This window comes from Streptopelia decaocto, assembly GCF_964273445.1.
Source record: "Streptopelia decaocto genome assembly, chromosome: 3".
NCBI classification, from domain to species: domain Eukaryota; kingdom Metazoa; phylum Chordata; class Aves; order Columbiformes; family Columbidae; genus Streptopelia; species Streptopelia decaocto.
Window position 1 is genome coordinate 98,979,036 of NC_138656.1, and position 20,967 is coordinate 99,000,002.

A 20,967-nucleotide genomic window follows, 5' to 3' on the forward strand; every position below is an offset into this window, starting at 1 on the left:
ACTCTCTGAGCTAATAGGAAAAACAGATACTATTTTACAAGCATTCGTTACTCAGCAGCTAATTGAAGGGTAGCAAATATGCCTTTTCTTAAAACGGTTCACAGACATCATGGTAGGTGGTTTAGTGCTCTGCCTGGCAAACCTGTAGTGTGTCAAGCAGAAGCTGTCATTGCTAATCAGTAGGTGATACTGTACCTTGGGAATACTGAGGTGACATTCCCCCTTCTGCAGATCAGGCACCTCATCAACGTCAATCCCAGAACCATCCTTATACCACTTGAAAACAGTCTCCTTCTTTGTGTTGGCGACCTGTACAACAGAAAATGAGCATAAGCCTGGCTAAGTCCTGAAGAAAGGTATCACACTGTAGGTTAGTCACACAGGTACTTTCGACATAAGAAACCAATTTTGGTGTAACACATGTCAAATAAAACTAGGTAAAAATATAACTTAAACCAAGTCCTACTAAGAAAATCTTAGTCCAATGGTATTTATCTGCAGCACAGAACTGGTCAGAAGTATACATCTTACAGTTTCAAACCCTGACAAATCCCTAAAGGCAGTCCCGTCAACCTCTTCCCTTAAAGGTTTTTTATACCCTTGCTATGCGGTTGTATTTTGTCTATATTTTGTCTAGAGATATCTGTGAGAAATATTTTTGAAATTAGAGCTGCTGAACTCTCCTTTATCTTTTTGTGTTTGCCATGTGTCTCCAGAGAGCTGTAACAGAGAATTTAGGCCATATCTTAGAGAGAATTCAGCCAATTCACAGATTTATCCCAGCTACCTAAGTAGTATCTTTCAGGGCTAAACTACAGAGAGTAACTGAAATTAGTATTCTGAAAGCATTTGAGACTTCAAAATTGTGAGCCGAACCAGAAACCCTTTTTTTTTCTGCTACATTGTGTCCTATGGGAAGTACAAAGACTCGAGGAATCCTACAAATTGCAGTCTTTTCCAACACAAAGGGGCTGAACAATGTAGTGCAAATGCAAAGAAGTTGCTTGAAAGCCAGAATTTTGCTGTAGTAGCAGCAACTTATCTAAGTAATACATAAATAGACTACAGCTATGCCTCAAGTACTGCTATAATTTTGAAATATAAATTGTGTATTGGAGACACTTAAAATATCACTGGATGAATGACCTCAAACCGTGAATTCAAAAAAGCTAAAAGCATAGCTCTTTTTAGAAACCTTAGATATATATATATAATTTTTTTTTCCCCTTTTAGAAACACTATGGTTTATTTGACTTCACTATCCTCACACCCTTCTAAAATTCCCAAAAATGCAATGGTATTTCTACGTGTAGCCTGAATTCCCAGTCAGCATGGGTCTGGTGGAACAACAGAGCTGGTAGGAAATTTCTCAGTCCCCAGGCAGTTGCTTTAAACAGCTTCCCTAAAAAAAGAACTGAACAAATGGATAGAGGGCAGCCCAGAAATTAATACAGATCTGCAATAGTTTTCAAGTGGCTTGCTTGGAGGAAAAACATGCACCAATTTCTTACCCTTTCACATTATAGAAGTCATTCTGTAGATAAAGAGCTCTATGAAAGCTCTCTATAGATGTGACTAGACAAATAGGAGCGCCTCCTATACTTATTCCTGGACATCTCTATAAAACCTGCCCAAATTAATCACATATATTGCTGCTTAATAACCAGAGTGGTTGCTATGGATCTCTGACAGAGTATTCGAGATCACAGCCTGGCCCAAAGCAATGCCTTGCTTGAGAAAAGTGAGCAGCATTTTACATTTACCAGCAACTACAAAGTGGCTATTCCTGCAGTCATATGACATGAGTAGTAATTTTATTTGAACAAAGCCTGAAGGAACAAATCTTTAATGCTTTTCAACAATTTTTTCATCCAAGACTGTTAGCACTCAATCTGAAAATAAATAGACTGAGTTTCAGATATATGCAGTTCTCAGTGCTGAAGTTATTTCATGTTGACATTTACTATGAAAAGTTACCTTTTTCGCTGTTTAGCCACACACCAAAATTCTTGTTTTTAACAGACACAGTACAAATAAGGGTCAAAGATATGCAAGAGCAGGTAGCTTCTGAACTTTCTGAAATTTAGTATGAGAAAAATGATAGTAGATGCTGGTATATGAAGAAAAATAAACACAATAAAAAGTAAACAGCATCGAATTATCATTCAGATGGACAAACATGTTACTCTCACATGCAGGGGCTACCATACCAAGAACAAGGTCATCAATACCAGCTATTTATATTTAAATACTAAGTCAATCAAAAGTCAATCAGGTCTAATCACATAGAAAATAAGTGGCACATGAGGTAAGGTATTATTTTTATATACTCTCTTATAACACAATCCATATTTATTCATTATTACCATTATGGACCTGGATCATACAGTCAGTCTTCTGCCTTACGCAACCATCCAGTTGACCTCATTTCTTAACTCCCCTATTTCATGCCATGGCCTTTGAGAAAGTCATGGCAAAAAGCATTGTCTTACAGATACCTTTTTCACATTATCACAGGCTCTTTCAAGAGGTAAAAACAGCTATGACAACTATTTTTGCACTAAACAGAGCCTAAAACAGACCTGGACCAAGTGTTATGATATGGTCTGGGGAGGCAGAGATTGTTCCTTGGATGTTTTTATTACCACAGAAATAGCCCAAGGCAGCCACACTTCTAACCTGAATGTCAGGCATCTAAAGTTCATAGGAAAACACCAAGCTTTATTGTTCAGACTCTTACTATGTACAAATATCAGTTAAACAGGCATAAACAACAGTACCATGTGAACCTAATGACCAGTCACACACTAACAGTAACAAACATTATAAGGTCAATGGCATAGTTAAAATGACAAATGTGCAAACAGCCCACATCCATGATTGCATTCACATAAAATGTCCTGACCTTATGAACAAAAAGTACACTGGTGAAAAGCACATAATCAGACACCCAGCCTTTGACAGTTTCAGTAGTATAAACAGGCTCAGCAGCCAATGAAAAGAAGGATAATTTCAGATTAATTTGTAGAGAATTAACACTAGTATAACTGGTTCAACAACATTTAATTCCCCATGTGAATGAAAGGACAAGCAGGGTTCAAGCCTGAGGCAAATGCATGCTGAGATTATAAAATATTCCAGCTATGCAGCTCAGTACCAGCAAAGGTACCATGTTAGCTAATGAGTGCTGAGCCCTAAAATGGGGGCACACAGAATGGCGGCTTCACCACCCAGGTCAGTTCTGCTGGGGATAAGTTGAGGTTAAAGGTTTCCTAATTAGTGAGCAGAACAAAAATAAAGAAAGAAAAATTCCCAGTAATGTGCATGTAAATTGCTCATAATGAATGATTCAAGTTAGTCTAATTAAAAGTGGAAAACTTATTGAAAAGAAGTGAAGAAAATTAATAGAAAAGAGTCCATATTACAGGAAAAGGCAATGAAGAAGAGTTTCATGCCTGTTGAATTCAATGAACTTAGTTATTCAGACCTCTAATTAGTCAATCTAGAAGACCAACAAAAATGAAAATGTATCACTTTAGATGGCATATAAAGATGTTAATAGCAGAAGTTACTCTGAATTCCATGCACATTAGCACTAGTTAAGGTTCAAAAGTCATTAGCCAAATACAATAAAAATAGTGTTTTATAACTTTAATTCCAGAAGCCTTCGTTGCATGTTTGGTTACAGTTGATTAAATAACAGATGCTTTGGTAGAGGAACCTCCAAATCAGAAAATGGTGAGGAAAGAATTTGAACTTGTGCTTTCTGTGGCTATTTTTTGAGGAAAGAAGAAGGACCATTAAGAAATGAATATTTTGTTTAACTGATTTTATGGCTCAAAATTATTATAAATAATCAGATCACCTAACACATTTAGGAATGTCCTGTATTTCTTTATTTTAACAAAGGCTAGTGCTGAACTAAGTCAGAAATTTTGATTTTAGATATTTCTAAGTAACAAAAATAAAGCTTTCATGTGAAACTTTTAATGTTAAAAATATCAAAATCTTTCCTCACATTTTCCTGCCTCAATTTTGAATCAACACATTCTAACAAATTATTTAAAGTATATTTTCTCACCTTACAAGCAAGTAAAACTTCACATTCCTCTGTAACTTCCCAATACAAAAACACTGAGAAGTGAGGACCTAAGAAACAAAATTGTCTTAAAGCATATGTTGTAGAATAAAAGAATATCAGAGAGATCCAGTGAAAAAAAAAGGAAAAGAATGACAATTATATTATAACATCCTTATGCCAAAATGATGAGAAGGAACTCCTGAACTACCCATGCTCTAGAAGTAAAAACTCATAGTAAGGTTTTATCATGTTGACCCAGGTGTCTACAGTACAGCTTAGAAACCTAAGGCTCATCTCTGTTTGTACAAGTCATGTAGTATCCCAGAGTAAAATGGTGAGATAAATTAGTTTACTAAATATGTTTATGCCTAATTGCCAAGTAAGCATAAGAAAGAAATACAGTAGCTACAAACAAGTTTACAAAAAAAATGTGTTTAATGCAAAGGAAACTGGAGAATAAACAAATGTATCCAAACACTTAATTTGATGTCCAAACCAAAAAAGTCCCATGTCAGACAAGGAGGACTCAGGAAAATACAGGCCAGCAATCCTAACTTCTACCCCTGGAAAGGTGATGGAAAAACTCTTTCTGGATGTTGTCTCTAAGCATGTGGAGGAACAGAAGGTTATCAGGAGTAGTCAACATGGATTAGCCAGAAGGAAATCATGCTTGACCAATCTGATAGCCTTCTACAATGGTATGACTGCCTGGGTAGATGAGAGGAGAGCAGTGATTGTTGTCTACCTTGACTTAAGCAAGGATTTTGGCACTGTGTCCCAGAACATCCTTACAGATAAGCTCAGGAATTGTGGGTTAGATGACAGGCAGTGAGATGGATTGAGAACTGGCTGAATGGCAGAGCTCAGAGGGTTCTGATCAGCTGCGTGGAGTCTAGTTGGAGGCCTCTAGCTAGTGCTGTTACACAGGTGTCAGTGTTAGGTCCAGTCTTGTTCAACCTGCTCATCAATGACCTGGATGAAGGGACAGAGTGCACCCTCAGCAAGTTTGCTGATGACACAAAGCTTGGAGGAGTGGCTGGTACACCAGAAGGATGTGTTGCCATTCAGCAAGACCTGGACAGGCTGGAGAGCTGGGTGGAGAAAAACCTATTGAAGTTCAGCAAAGGCAAGTGTAGGGTCCTGCTTCTAGGGAGGAATAACCCCAGGCACTAGTACAAGTTAGGGGTAGACCTGCTGGAAAGCAGCTATGTGAAGAAGGACCTGGGAGTCCTGGTGGACAACAGGTTGACTATGAGCCAGCCATGTGCCCTTGTAGCCAAGAAGGCCAATAGTATCCCAGGGAAGAATGTGGCCAGAAGGATGAGGGAGGTTATCCTCCCCCTCTACTCCACTCTAGTGAGGCTACATCTGGCGTACTTTGCCCAACTCTGGGCTCCTCAGTTCAAGAAAGACAAGGAATTATTGGAGGGAGTCCAGTGGAGGGCTAACAAGATGACTAGGGGACTGGAGCAACTTTCTTATGAGGAAAGGCTGTGAGAGCTGTGTCTGTTCAGCCTGCAGAAGAGAAGGCTGAGAGGGCATCTTATCAATGCTTATGAATATCTTAAGAACAGATGTCAAGAGAACGGGGTCAGACTCTTTTCAGTGGTACCCAATGACAAGATGAAGGGAAACGGTCACAGACTGAAACATAGGAAGTTCCATCTGAAAATTAGGAGAAACTTCTTTACTTTGAAGGTGCCAGAGCACTGGAACAGGCTGCCCAGAGAGGTTGTGGAGTCTCCTTCTCTGGAGATGTTAAAAACCCACCTGGATGTGATCCTGTGCAATCTGCTCTAGGTGAACGTGCTTTAGCAGGTGGGTTGGACTAGGTGATGTCTAGAGGTCCCTTTCAACCCCAAACATTCTCTGATTCTGTAACATTATTTTTCCAAATAATATAAAGTTTTAAAATATATTAAACATTGCATGCAAAACAGGAAATATTCCTTTTCCCCACTGAGGATCCAATCTTGCAAATACATATATCCTTAAGTAAATTTACTAATATGCACAGCCTTTCTAAAGTTATTGTGGTTACTCATGTCTGTAAATTTATAAGTTTTAGTGTCGGCAGGACATGGCAGGTAGCAAAGTTCCAGACTTCCACTTGAAACACTGAGAACTGAAAGATGTTGTGAATTTATGCTGTAAATGGTATAATTTCTTTCCTAAATCTATTAAAAAAAAATCCCTCCCCCAAAACCAGAAAAAATAATAGAATTACATTGCTTGTATAGAGAATCTTACCTAAGATACTTACAATATTTTTAATTATTATTGTTACTTTTATCCTAAAGGCTGTGTGCTTACCAAGTGAAAATTACAAACTAGAGCACAAACTCAACCTTTTATGGATTTCACAGTGTTAGAATTCTGAGTGAGGTATCCAATATTAATTCTTAATTACAGCTGCAAGAACTATCAGTAACACTTATGTAACAAACTCTGTAACTGTATAGCAACTATGCAACAAGTATGCATTTGGTTCCTGGAATTTTGCCTGGACAGAAAACACAAGATCAAGTTTTTAATCTTCCTAGTCTGACACTATGCTGTCTACTCTTCTGTGAAGTATATTGAAGGGACAGTTTGTGTACTTAATATCAAAGGTGCTGAAATATGTTGTTGGATCAGAGCCTACAGCAGGCATACTTCTCATAAATATTGAGCAAAGATAACCTCTTATAAGAGCTCCCACTTTACTTCTCTATTTAATGGAAGTTCTGTCATAACATGCATGGATCATATGACAATGCTGGAAAATAAGATCCACCAAGCGTTCAGTGTGTCCTCAAACTGGGCAATATACTCATCTTCTAATGAAATCAATGGAAGTCAGAAGCATTTTGTATTCAACAGGGATGCAGCATTAGCTGCAAACTGGGCCTAAAGTCACCAGTCTTACCTTGTTTCCTGAGAAATTCCTTCCGCTGGAGCTCAGACTCAGCCAATACTGCCTTGAATACTAGATTTCAGAAGAGGTGAATGAAAAATGAGTTAGTCACAAAATTATTCAAAGAATGATTGAAGTTCATTTCTTCATCAAAGTTTCAGTGTTTCAGTGAACATACCATCTCCAATAAGAACTAAAGAAGACTGGTTCTTAGCCTTTCCATCTTGAATCTGTACTGTGTAGGTGCCTTCATTGTCAATTGTAAATCGGTCCATCACCATTTCTATAATGCCATTTGAATGGTCACAATGTATTTTATGTCTCTGAAATAAATAAGTAATAATTTTATTTTGGTATAGTGTAAATTACTTATGATTCCTATCAAATTAATCATGTTTTATATCTCTCTCCACAATCAATCTTTTTCACACCCTTTTAATTGTAAAATATGGAAACAGGGCTCTGCTTATATTTACTCTTGTGCAAGATCCCAGTGATGATAGAAACCTCTGTGTGCAGCTGCATTTGTCATAACACAGCTGGTTTGGATTTAAAAATGATAGTTTATGCCACTATGCATGTTTGAAGATGAACCTACATAGGCAGCCTTTAGCTGCACAGCAGCTTCCAGTTCAACCAGAGGTCTTGCTAGGCTGAAGCAATACTCCTACCAAGGTCCAGAAATAGCTGGAGGTATTAAGTTTCTAGACTCAACTGTGGATCTCCAAGTAAATCCATCACAAAATAATCCATCACAAAAAAAAAAAAAAAAAGTCATCACTACTAAACATCTCTGAGATACATGTGGCAGCTCAATACTGGATCCTATTTTCTCACTAAAGAAGTTTCTTTAGGAAGGTTACAATGATTTGCTTATCTAACTCCAGATATTCTTTTCAAAGAACATCAAAGTGCAAGACCATGAGAACAGTAACTTATGCAAAACCAACAAAGCTTCTGAGAACTAAAAAGAACAACCAAGTCCAGTAAAAGAGAATTGCAATCCTGTCAAAACATCTAGTTATCTACTAAAGTGCTTGCAGAATACCCAAAACACCAAATATTGACTTGAATTCAAAGTTAAATATGCTTTTCACTGTTTGTGTCCCTTTTCTGTTTGTGTCCTTTTTCTGTTTGCTTTGTGTTAAATACTCCAGAAAGATAAATTATTGCCAGGCATTGTCAAGGAAACAGAAGATTGCAAGCAAATATTGGACAATACTTGCAAAATATGTGTTTTGAATTTGGAGGTACTATTTTAGATACAACCACCTTTTACTAAGTAATATCATCTTTCATTCAGTGAGTAACAACTGTAAGGACTGTGTGTCCCACTAACAGTGATATTGTTTGAATCTCAACTGACAAAGTTCTAGAGCAAAGTGTAAATAATTCAAAGTTACTTGATGAACACTTCTAGGTAACCAGTGTGGTCAAGTATATATTATACACTAACTCAGGGCTGTCAAACTCATTTTCACTGGGGCCCACATCAGCCTTATGGTTGCCTTCAAAGGGCCAAATGTAAGTTTAGGACTGTATAAAACAGTGGCTGTTGGTCAAAATTAGTTTGACACCCCTGCACTAACTGTTCCATTCATGATGGGACGGGAAAGCAAATCGCAGAATCATGGAACAGTTTTGGTTGGAAAAGACCTTTAAGAACATTGAATCCAACCATTAACCTAGCACTGCCAAGTCCACCTCCAGACCATGTCCCTAGAGTCCTCATCTACAGGTCTTTAAAATACTTCCAGGGATGGTGACTCCACCACTTCCCTGGGCATCCTGTTCCAATGCCTGACAACCCTTTCTGTGAAGAAATTTTTCCTGATATCCAATCTAAACATCCCCTGGTGCAACTTGAGACCATTTCCTCTTGTCTTATCACTTGCTGCTTGGGAGAAGAGACCAACACCCTCCATGCTACAGCCTCCTTTTTCTCCAGACTATACAGCCCCAGTTCCCTCAACTGCTCCTCATAAGACACGTGCTCCAGACCCTTCGTGAGATTAATTTCCTTTCTTTGGACACACTCTAGCACTTTAACATCTTTCTTGTAGTTACAAACCCAAAAATTAATTTAGTATTCAAGGTGAAAATGTCACCACCTAGAAGGAGTTCTATGCAGTAAATTATTATACACCTGCTACTGTCAAAAGGAGATATGATGTTGTATAAACAGAATGGTTTGGTTAACCTTTTTATTGATTCCCAAAACTAGAAGAACATACCTAAAGCCACATTTAGATAAAATGTAGGAAAAGAGAGGGAGGAAGTGATGGGGGGAGGGAAGAAGGAAAGGGAGGAAAGGGAGGAAAGGGAGGAAAGGGAGGAAAGGGAGGAAAGGGAGGAAAGGGAGGAAAGGGAGGAAAGGGAGGAAGGAAGGAAGGAAGGAAGGAAGGAAGGAAGGAAGGAAGGAAGGAAGGAAGGAAGGAAGGAAGGGAGGAAGGGAGGAAGGGAGGAAGGGAGGAAGGGAGGAAGGGAGGAAGGGAGGAAGGGAGGAAGGGAGGAAGGGAGGAAGGGAGGAAGGGAGGAAGGGAGGAAGGAAGGGAGGAAGGGAGGAAGGGAGGAAGGGAGGAAGGGAGGAAGGGAGGAAGGGAGGAAGGGAGGAAGGGAGGAAGGGAGGAAGGGAGGAAGGGAGGAAGGGAGGAAGGGAGGAAGGGAGGAAGGGAGGAAGGAAGGAAGGAAGGAAGGAAGGAAGGAAGGAAGGAAGGAAGGAAGGAAGGAAGGAAGGAAGGAAGGAAGGAAGGAAGGAAGGAAGGAAGGAAGGAAGGAAGGAAGGAAGGAAGGAAGGAAGGAAGGAAGGAAGGAAGGAAGGAAGGAAGGAAGGAAGGAAGGAAGGAAGGAAGGAAGGAAGGAAGGAAGGACCTCTAAGTACTGATCCGAAATTATTACAAATGACCCCACTGACATATCTACTTCAGCTTTGAGGGACACCTCCTGACCAACCTCAAGAACAGATTCACTGTTGTGTGGACAAGAAGCCTGGAAGAATAGTGTAGACATAGTCAAGATGTTTAGCATTCACTAGTGGTACTTTCAGATGTACAAAGAATACTAGTTTAAATCTTAATGGGGTAACTGAAGAATGAGGAAATATAAAAGATAATTGAATTAACAAAACATTACTCAACAGATTGATTAAGATAACAATTTGTTAAATAAATAACTTAGTGGGAAGGGACTGAGGTATAACGTTTATATAAAATAACAAGGGAAAATGCTCATATAATTCAGATATGCACTTTCCCATATATAGTTCAAAGAAAGATATAATGTCAAAGAATAAGACAATGCCTAATTAGTCATGAAGTTAAGTAGAAGAATTACTTGTAAGAGTTTCACTGTAAAAGCTGAGGAGACCGGCCAGGTAGGTTAAAAAGAGAAGTTATAAACTTCAAACTATCAAAAAGTGCAAATTCAAATTCTCGCTTACAGTCTCTTGCCCACAGAGGTCAGGGACAACACTTGTATTCATTTCATGAGTTCTCAGGGAGAATGTTAAATTGAAATTTGCCAGAAGCAGAAAATGAAGAACAAGATGTATGTTTTAATCTGATCTTTTATCACACTTATATAATTCTTTTTATTTCTTGCTTTGGGTGCAGGAAAAAAAAATATTAAAATATTTAAATGACAGCTGATTAAATGGGGCCTAGTTCATTCCACTCTCAGATTATTTTGAAATTTTACTGAACCCATTCCCTGTTACGACCTAGAAGGGAAAATTTATCACTTCAGCCAATGTCAAGAATCAGGCTACAATTCACCAGCATAACGGTCTATTGAACATGTTCAGTGACTGTGGCCCAGTCTCCAGGCAGGTTTTAGAGTGTAATTAGGCTTCTAACTATTGCCATTATGCAGCAAGATGAAGTTCAATGATTTTATGGGCACCATAAATACTGGGCTTTTATGTGACTTTCCACAAAAATATCATCAGTCTCCAAACGTAAATGTCACCTGTGGGTTACTAATTAAAGAGGTGAAATAATGCAGTTCCACTTCAAGACTCTCTCTGATGTCAACACTTCCAAAACATATGTGAACTAAAAATAACTTGTTCTGTTTCACTAACATTGCCAAGACAGAATATTGTCATTTCAATACATCCTAGTCACTAATATTCAGGTTTTCAGTGCTATAGTTTATTACTTCTTAGAGTAAGAAAAACACAAGTATTTTACTCAGAAACATGTCTTCTTCCACTTGTCAATATGTAATTAAAGTAAATGCTCTTTGCTTCTATGGCATAAAAATGTTGACAAGCTTCTCTCGCCAAAACCAGGCTTTGCATCCTCAGGAATAAACTGAACCTTTCAAACAGCTGCACTGGAGGTGGATTCCTTGCAGGAAAGTATATTTACAGTGCTGTACTTTATGCCCAGTAGGTGAACCATACTCCCACCCTGCCAAGGTATGACCTTGCTTTCTTCTCAGCCTAATGTGACCACTTTTTTCTGTCCCTTTCTATGAAAGGTCTTCCTAGAACTATAAAAATGTAGGAAGATGATGGCCTGCCCTTACATCCCCATGTAGCTACTCAATACCCATTTAGTGTCTAGGCCAGAATGAAAAAAAAAAGGAAATTGACATAATCTAAAAGATTTATATCTATGATCACTGTTGCATTGTCAAGTGTCTCCCACATTATATGTAAAACTAGAAACAGGAGCCTCAGAGGCTCTCTGGGAAAAGCACATCATGCTGGTTTGGAGTCCAAAACTGTACTTGAAGCACTTTTTTGTCTTGAGCCAATTTCCCAAAATATGTGTAAACTACTTTTAGTCAGATGTGTTTAAAATTGATCTGTGTCTATTCTCCTTCTCTTTGGCTGTTGGTCAGCCAGCTACCCAAAGTGAATATGAACTTCTGAGGATTAAACATTGCTCTCTTTTTTTCTGTATTAATAGAATCACTCTGCAACAGGAATTCCATAAAGAAAAAAAATAATAATGTTCAAGTTAAAAAAATGGCATTCCTATCAGACCTTAGTAGTATGATTTTAAGCAACTATAAAAATGGAATACTTGTTAATGCATAAAGTTTTATTAAACAAAATCACATGTATATATATAGTACTCAATATTTACTTACATCACTGTTTTCAACTTCTTTATCATTAATAACAAATCTGAAGGTAGAACTTGGTGATAAGCTTTCAGCCTGAATCCAGAAACGGACTTCTCCTTTCTCAAGAACTTCATAAGCTAATTCTGATTTCAGAGGTATTGCTGCAGGAAAAAAAAAGCAATCAAAAGTCAATAATGCTTGAATCCTTGTGAGAAAAAGCACTATTGTAACACGTCTCCCTATTATTTATGGAATGCTGAACATAGCATAAATTTTATGCAGGGCAACAAAGTTTAATGCAGTCTTTGGCTGAGTTTTAAATTAATTTCTCAAAGAGAGAAAAGAATTTACAGCTTATAGTTTGCACACTGTTTAAGGAATTGGCTAGTAGCAACCTGTAGTCTGTTGTCAAAGTTAAACTTCAGAAGACTTTGGGCAAGGATGATTTTATTCATTGCAAACTAATATTCTTCTAAATGAATTGAATGATAAGGAAGCACATTGTTCCATGAAAAATGAAACTGCTTTTGTCTCAGGAAGAACATTTTTGGAACTCCAGTCATTAGTATGTAATTATATTTCTTCTAGAAGTATCAAATATATTCAGGTCTTCAACTTACTTGGATTCTTTATTTCATAGCTTAGTGCCATCAAACGTTCCAACTCTGAAATTAAGAAAAATACTCATGTTTTAATTTATTCTGAAAAATATGGTGACAAAACAAGTGTCAATTAAGGTACATATCAGAATCAGCAGATAATCCCCTTAAGTCTTATATGTGAAATACCCAATTCTCTTCAGAAAATGATGACTAAAAAATAAGATTTCATAAACTTTGAGATCTGAGACATGGATTTGACAAGTGTTCCTACTTCATGCATTTTCATACACACTGTCTTATGTGAATCAATCTAAACAAGGGAAAGAAATATTTTTAAATGTCCATGGGATTTAAATGAAAGACGGGATAAAATAGCTTCTAAGCAGTGAATGACGTTCCTTTATCTGCTAACTTTCTTTCTAACACTACCTGAAACGCTTGTTTTACTGTGACAGGAAACAAAATTGAGTGCAGCTAAGTCTGAAAAAGGTACAGAAAATTCTATTTAATGCATTAAATCTTCATGAAGGCCGTGCAAGTGTCTAGAAATCACTTGGTTAGATTTACATACTAACCCTTTTTATCATATTCATTACTAATAAAGATTTAGAAGATGAACATTACCGCCAATTCCAAAATTAAAGATAATGTAAAGACCAGAGAAAATTAGCAAGGATTTATGACATTGTCAAGGATTTAAGAAAATTAAAGAATTTATAGTATTTGAGGAAGTGCGTAGTGAAATAATGGTTTTCAGTGATAGAATACAAAATCTGACACTTGTGCAGGGAGCCAGTACAAACAATGTAAATTTAAGTAACAGATATTACCAGAGAAGACATGAGATATGTGTAGGATGGGAAACACCTTCAGTGGTCTTTTTTTAAAAAAAAAAAAAAATCTTCAAAGGTAGGGCTGATGGTGACAAGACCTACAGACAGGTTTCAGAGTGATGCTTCAAAACTTAGCCAAAGGGGACTTCTCATGATCAAATGCATATCTGTCTTTTCCTACAGTATTTATTGGAAAAATTAAAATTTTGCAAGTTTAGCTTTACCACAAGAAGTAGATATTGGTAAAGACTAATAGCCCACACAAATGGTCCGTGTCCTGGAGAATCATAGTTTTTGTGGCTGTATATGGATTTCTTCTCAACATCTACTTTGAAAGGAAGGTTTCATATGGTTCACGCTGTGATAAAAGTTCAGCCTACTAACAGACTCACACAATCTCATCTCCTCTCCTTAAATGACTTAGAAAGAATGAAGTAGAGGGATTTTCATGCTTAAGGAACTGGCCATAGCAAATACAGCCTATGGACTGGGAAAGCACCAAATTAATTTTTGTGCTATTTCAAAATAGAAAAGTCCCTCCCTTTGCCTTTCACCTCAGCAGCTCTCAATAGTAAAATAAAGTCAGATTTTAGCAAATTCATTGCAGCTCCAATGAAACAAAATAGCCACAATGAATTAAAGCAAAACTAATATAAATTTAAGGCAAAGAAAAATTTAACTCAGTGTATTCAGATCTTGTTGAAGCAACATCCTCCTGTTCATATTCTTCTCACTAATTCTCTTCATCTCAGTTATATGAAACGATATTTAGATCCTCAAGGTCTACGTCTATATTAGGCTCCTTGGTTAGCAGAGATCTGGTGGTAGCTTTACAGCTAACAGAGGACCAATTATTATAAGATGTGAAAGGCTATAAAGTGAAAGCACAGAAAAAGTGACCCACTAGAGAAAGAAATTCACAAAACAGTGCATAAAGCAACATTTTCAGACATTTAACTGGAAATGTAACAGGTATTTGCAAACAGCATTATAGTCTCAGCATAAAGAAAACAGCTCTAATTGGACATAATCTCTTTTTTTTTTTTTTTTTTAATAAAAATTGCCTGAAGTTATCCCAACTTTGATTATTGTGATAATCAGAAAAATAAGTAATCATGCAAAGCACGTTGTGTAGTCTTTTTCGTTTTTCCTTAATGCATAGGAAAAATTGGGAGAGTTGTGGCGTTCTTTTTTTATTTTCCCTTGGATAATTTTTAGAGCAGTTGAGGTGATGAAATTAAGAAAGACTTGAGATGGTAAGGAACTTACCTTCCTCATCCATAACAAAGCTGGATGAAGCCCCATCTGTGTCAGTAACTGAGATGGAATAAGTTCCCAAGTCTGATTTATCAGGATTTTTGAAGTACAGCTTAGAACTAAAATCATCAATAAAGAAGCATATAATTAGCGGGGTTTCTCATGATATTGAGGTATTTAACAAGACAAACTTCTAATATATGGTAGACTGGTATGACTTACTGATTTCCTTCTGTTTCAATCTTAAACTTATCAAAATCATCAATCTCTTCATATGATTTACCCCACAGAAAATCAGATGCATCTGTGGCTTCTTTGCACTCAAAAGCCAAGTAAATATTACCCTCCTCGTCCACACCTGAAAAGATTTCTTTTGTTCCTGCAAAATAGGAATAAACTCAAATGTCAAGGCTGTATTTTTTTTTTCGAGCTGCAATTCAGGAATTACTAAAGCCTGTGCAAATTTTGCCCATCTTCACTAACAGATATTCATCTTGCAGATCTCAAAGTGTGTTTTTGTCATGTACTGACTCAGCATCACATACTAGCAAGATTCTTATTCCAAACACACAAAAAAGGAATAATAAAAATTATAAATGCTTATTGACAAACAAATCTATAAAATGCAGCTGAATATGAGAAGATATTAACAGTTGAAGTAAATTAATGTTATTATTACTCTTCAAGCTTTAATAAATGTATCGTCATACTTTTTGCTCACAGGAGGTAGCACCTTTGTTTATGAGAATAAAAACTAAACTAACTGATTATCAAACATTTCCTGCAGTAAATAAAACAAAAAGTGTTGACAGTACCTCTGTATCCACATGATTTCTTTAAATTTTAAGGCCAAGGGCTTCTTAACACTTGATATACTTACCTGTTCCACAATATCAAATCAGATTGACTAAATCTACTTCTAAGTATTTCAGAAGTTTAGAAGCAGAGGAGATAAAATAGTTAATTACCTGGACGTGCCTCGACAAGCACTGGTTCAGATATCTCAGATGACTTGCCTACCCCAGCATCATTCACTGCACGAACTTTGAAAACATAGGTATGACCCTCATGTAAATCGGTGACCTTGAACAAGAGAAAGAGCAAAGCCAGTTTAAAAAACAATCTAAACTCTGTTGTTTACTTATATGAAGATTTTAGCAGAAGCCTAAGTTCAAGTACAAATCGTTGTTGTCCTCAACCAGATGCTTTTAGAACTCAGTTTTTAATTAATACTAACCAATGAGAGTGTTACCTTAAAATAGCGCTTTGAAGTAGGTTTTTCATTAGCAGTGATCCAGTCTTCTGTGTCTACTTCCTTATAGTCCACTAAATACCCAGTAATAGGGCTTTTGCCTTCATACACAGGAGCTTTCCACAGAAGAACCAGTGATGTATTTCTGACTTCACAAATCGTGAGACCGTAGGCAGGACCTAAAATATTTCAGATGTTGGATGTTCATTTCAATATAATAAAGTTTTGCAAACTGTCCTGTATAGGCCATAATGTACCACTTAAATTTTCTTTTGACTGTGTTTGCTTTCAAAAATCTCATCCTTTACAACAAACCTGGTATATGTGGTATTCAGGTCATTTTCCCCTCACAGTTGTGTACAGCAATAGCTGCTTCATGCAGTGCATGACATTAGTATTCTGAAGCATACAGTCTCAGCTAGATCTCAGTAACTCCATTTTAAGGGAAAGTTATTCATGTGGAAAAACCCATGCAGTTCAAAATTTTCCAACAAGTAACAGAGGGGTTTTGTCTAATATTTAATTCACCAGCCCCACATCAGAGTAGCTTCACAGAGCCTGACTCAGGCTTATAATTTAGCACCAGGGGTTTTATTTTTTCGTTGGTATACAGGAACCAGGATCCTTCAGAGTAATCCAAAACCCACTGAAACAGGTGAAGTTTGGATCAGCTTCCTCGTTCCCTGACAGAGAATTTTCCATTGTGAGGTGGATAACAATAACCAAGAAGAACTTCTCAAGAAAATAGCTGTTAGGAGAGCTATTTACACCAAAACCATCCTGATGCTCTATGAATAAGTGAGAGTTCATACCTTGGCATCTATCAGGTTCTGTTCTCCCTACTATACTTTCCTTCTTTACTTAAGTGTTCTAGTGATATTCAGTTTAACTTGTAGCACTAATTTTCTACTATACTCTTAATATTTATTTATACCAGTAGACTATAAAAGCATAATCATATCAGTTTCCTACCATGGTGAATACACTCATGACAGAATACTGATATTCAACCAAATAATATAGCTGGAAGCCTGTTTCTTGTGGTTTAAATTTAAAGTAAGGAAACCTGAAAGTACCCAAGATATAGGGATTTTCACAGTGTTGTCAGTTTGGCCTAATTCAAGACATTAATTTATCCTATAATACACCTCACCATTTAAAATTTTTAAAAAAGTGAAAAGCCTTACAAATAAGCTTGATTGATTGTCAGGGAAGCCTACATGGTATTAACCAGTAATTAATGAACATTACATTTGTAAAGGACAATATTCAGCAAATATGAAAAAAATATATAATATTGTTTCTCCAGAGTGGATAAATACATTTCAGGAAAAAAAAAAAAAAAAACATGAGTACCTGTTGCAGACCTTATGAGGATAAATACTAGATTTCTCATGGAAAGACTGCAATTTTCAAGGAGCCTAAAGCCTTGTCAGAGGGGTCTTTAAAAATCCCAACCTAAATGTCTACATAGCCACAGATAATTAAAATTCTGCTGGCAGCCACATCTGCTAGAAATCTAGACAGTAGAAGAAAATGTGTAATGAAGTATGTTCAATTCTGAGGATTCTGAGACCATAGATGTTTCTTTTTCTTTTTTTTTTAAGTAATGTAAAATAATTCATTAGCTATCATTGCTAACTCACAGAGGCTCAGAGAGATACCTAAGACTAGAGTTCTGCAAAAGGATGAAATAATTATAGGCTCTGGGCAAGGAATCCATCACTCATGCTGGCAATTCTGCAAGGGGGTCTGGCCTTTCTAAGGAAACCTCCCTTCCATATCAAATGTGGAAGAATATTTCATTTACACTGGGACTATATTGCAGTCACATTGCATTAGTCTTCAGTATCTTTAGTAAGTCAGGGAAGAGTCAGCTTCTTTCTTCTAGTCTTAAATCTCAATTATTTATTTTCATTATTGCTAAGTCATTGTTTAAAAACTTATTCTAAAAAAGAGGTTGGTCAGTTATGGTGAGTTTTTTAAGCAGTAAAAATGCAATACTCTCCATTAAAATAGTTTCATAATGAGAACAATGTAATCAGCCAAGGAGTAGAAAGGTCAGATTGTTAATTATGAAAATGGAAATTTCACTCTCTTCATTTCCTGAGAGTGCCTTTTATTTTATTTCTTTATATATCATTCAAAATGAAGGATAATCTTCACTTGTTTATTATACTAGATAATTTCATTGATGTTTTCAAGACACTGTAGAGAGTATAAATCACAGATGCTTTTTTTAAGGAAAATTATTGTTCTACTGATGATGCATTTATAATAAATATTACAAAATTATAGTAAAATGTAATTAACACAGGGGGAGTTAAGGTCAGGAGATTAAACATTTGTTATTGACAGCTTTGCCATGTCATTAAATCCATATAGTAAGATTTATGAACACAGGAGAATTTAACTAGAAAACATGAACAACTCTCTAGCAAGCAGTTTTGCAGAAAAGAATTTTGCATTAAAAGAAGTAAAGTTGGAACTTAGTATAACAGTGTAATGTTTTTTTTTAAATACAAGTAGAAGGGGATTTGTAAGCAGGCAAATTATTGCAGGAGGTGTGGTGTTACCTTTGTTCAGCATTGAAAAATATTTATTTGAAATAATATCTGCAATTTGTGCACTGCCATTCAAGAAAGACATGAACCAACTAGAAGTTCAAGTTCAACTGGAACTTCAAGTACAAAGAATAACAAAAAAAAATGTTTATTTAGAGATAGGAAATACAAGATCTATGGTGAAGGTTGCATGAAATAGACTGGGTCAACTTAAGGGGAAAGCTAGGGATCTGATAAGGCCTTTAAACACATTAGAAAAGCTGTTGCATAGAAGAAAATAATAATCTCCTCTGTGTACTTGGTGGACAGGAGAAGAAGCAAACAAGCTTAGATTGCAGGCAGAGAGATTCAGGAATATTAGAAAAGCTTTTAAATTGTAAGCATAGTAAGATTAGGAATAGACCCTGTCCAAAGACCCTGGACCTTCTCACAAGTAGAAATCTTTAAGGGTAGATTAGACAAGCATCTGATAATGAGATAGGTATAGCGGATCCTGCATGTGGGCAAGCAGCTGAATTACATGACATTTGAGAGTCTTTCCTAGCAAAAGATTCCATTATCTTAGTGGATTGTTCCTTCTTCCAGGCAAGAATTACTTTTTACATATAGCAATACTTTTACAAAACCAGACTTAGGAGTTGGATTTTTTTATTCTGTGCTGAGAAAATAACTGCATGAACATTTAGGCAAGAAACAGATGTATGTAGGTGTTAGACAGCTCCTGTGACATAAACAAGTATTAGAATGGATCCTTAATTGCATACCAAAGCTCAGTGTCATAAATAGAATTCTACTTAACAACACAGCAGTATTTTACAGCATTTTGGGGAAAAGAAGGTGGTAGGTGCCTGTGTTTTCATTATGGACTGTACTGTGACATGTTTTGTTCAGGTAAATCAGTACCAGACATCAGAAATAACTTCAGCAAAAGTGTTGCCCAGTATGAGCGAAGGTGTTATAAAATAAGCAGAATGGGCATTCAAAAACCCTTTCGCAGTTTATTTACAGAACTAGAGCATTACTGAGGAGAACCAATTCCCTAGCTGTCTAACATATAGGCACAGATTTACATGCTCACATGAGGTAGATTGAAGCTTGACTTTCTTTTGCTGGGGGGCCTGAATTCACAATACTTCTTAATTAACACTTTTTACAGTTGGCATTGCAATTAACAGTCTTCAGCTACCTCTACACTGGTGAACTACAGACAGCCTAAACACAGGTTTCAGTACTAGCATACAGTCATTGCTATGTGTGTTTGTTAGCACAATGGTTCTAACACCTGGCTAATAATAATTTCTCAGGTAACACCTAAGTACAGTCAGAGGAAACACATAATTAAAGGCACACTAGTTGAGACTGCGAGAATTTAGCTGTAAAGTGTAGTCTATACTGTGCTGCTTGCCTCTCTGTCAAGAAACAGGGCCCTGCTCTGTCTCATGACCGAAAAACATGGGTTTGGAGTCTGAAACGCCAGGAATATTCTTAATAGACTGCAATTATGGTGCAGAGATGCCTATATATTGTACAGGTGGTGAGTGCGAAGTGGACTTGTAGGGCTGGGGGTGAAGAGCTGCTAGAGATAAAAACATACACTAAAGACTAAAGACTTTCTGCTCTGAGCTGATGTGGGCAGTGAAAGAAGGAGACACTAAGCCAGCTAAGTAAAGGTCACCCACTTGCAAGGACATTCCGTGTCACGAATAGGGATGTGGAGGTAGCTTTTAACAGGAGATCTCAAAAGCAATGGCAATCTCAACACGTAATACAGCAGAAATTACCCAAAAGACACACAGAAGGGTTTGGCTGGGTTTTAATGCTGACTGAGTTTTAAGGAGTTTATACTGAACTTAATTAATGTGAAACTAATATACTTACCAGGTTCTGGCATAGTCCAGGCTTTACACTTAAAATGTTCGCTGGGATCTGAAGGTTGACCTATTCCAACCATATTTGCAGCAGCAACTTTGAATTCGTAGAAGGCATCTTCTATCAAATCCTCTACCTTTTTTGAGGAAACAATTCAATATATCAAAAGCTATGATTTCTATTCTTTAAATTAAAAAAATACTTAAAAATAAGCATTGGTTAATTGTCAGGTCTTACTGCTGTGCTGGAGTACTGGAAAGATCTAATTTGAAGATTTTACTCTTAAACCAAACATGCTGCAGAGATCTACATTGTACTTCCATATTTCAGCCGCATCTGCCTTGGAATAACAGCTCCAAATGTATCATCATGAGAGGCTGTAAAAGGTCCAGGGAGTCCACCAGTACACACTTATGGCTGAGTGTTCTAACATGAAATACTTTCTTGAATTGCTTATGAATGCCTATTCATAAGCCATTCACTTAAGCAAGAGTTTGAATGGCATTTTGGTCTAAAGGCGTCATAATGGACTGATCA

At 36.8% G+C, this 20,967-nt stretch overlaps 1 protein-coding gene across 2 annotated transcripts in view; it reads right to left on the reverse strand.

Moving 5' to 3' along the window:
* MYOM2 (myomesin 2) overlaps positions 1 to 20,967 on the reverse strand; it is an 84,310-nt gene that overhangs the window by 15,433 nt on the left and 47,910 nt on the right. For both annotated transcript variants that reach the window (XM_082048030.1, XM_082048031.1), the window contains 11 exons: positions 20,440 to 20,566; positions 15,998 to 16,176; positions 15,714 to 15,828; positions 14,968 to 15,124; positions 14,758 to 14,864; positions 12,674 to 12,718; positions 12,078 to 12,214; positions 7,156 to 7,300; positions 6,990 to 7,049; positions 4,082 to 4,149; positions 196 to 309 (listed from right to left, as the gene is read on the reverse strand). In XM_082048030.1, the coding sequence (XP_081904156.1) occupies positions 196 to 309; positions 4,082 to 4,149; positions 6,990 to 7,049; positions 7,156 to 7,300; positions 12,078 to 12,214; positions 12,674 to 12,718; positions 14,758 to 14,864; positions 14,968 to 15,124; positions 15,714 to 15,828; positions 15,998 to 16,176; positions 20,440 to 20,566 (1,254 nt within the window). The remainder of the gene's footprint in view (positions 1 to 195; positions 310 to 4,081; positions 4,150 to 6,989; positions 7,050 to 7,155; positions 7,301 to 12,077; positions 12,215 to 12,673; positions 12,719 to 14,757; positions 14,865 to 14,967; positions 15,125 to 15,713; positions 15,829 to 15,997; positions 16,177 to 20,439; positions 20,567 to 20,967) is intronic.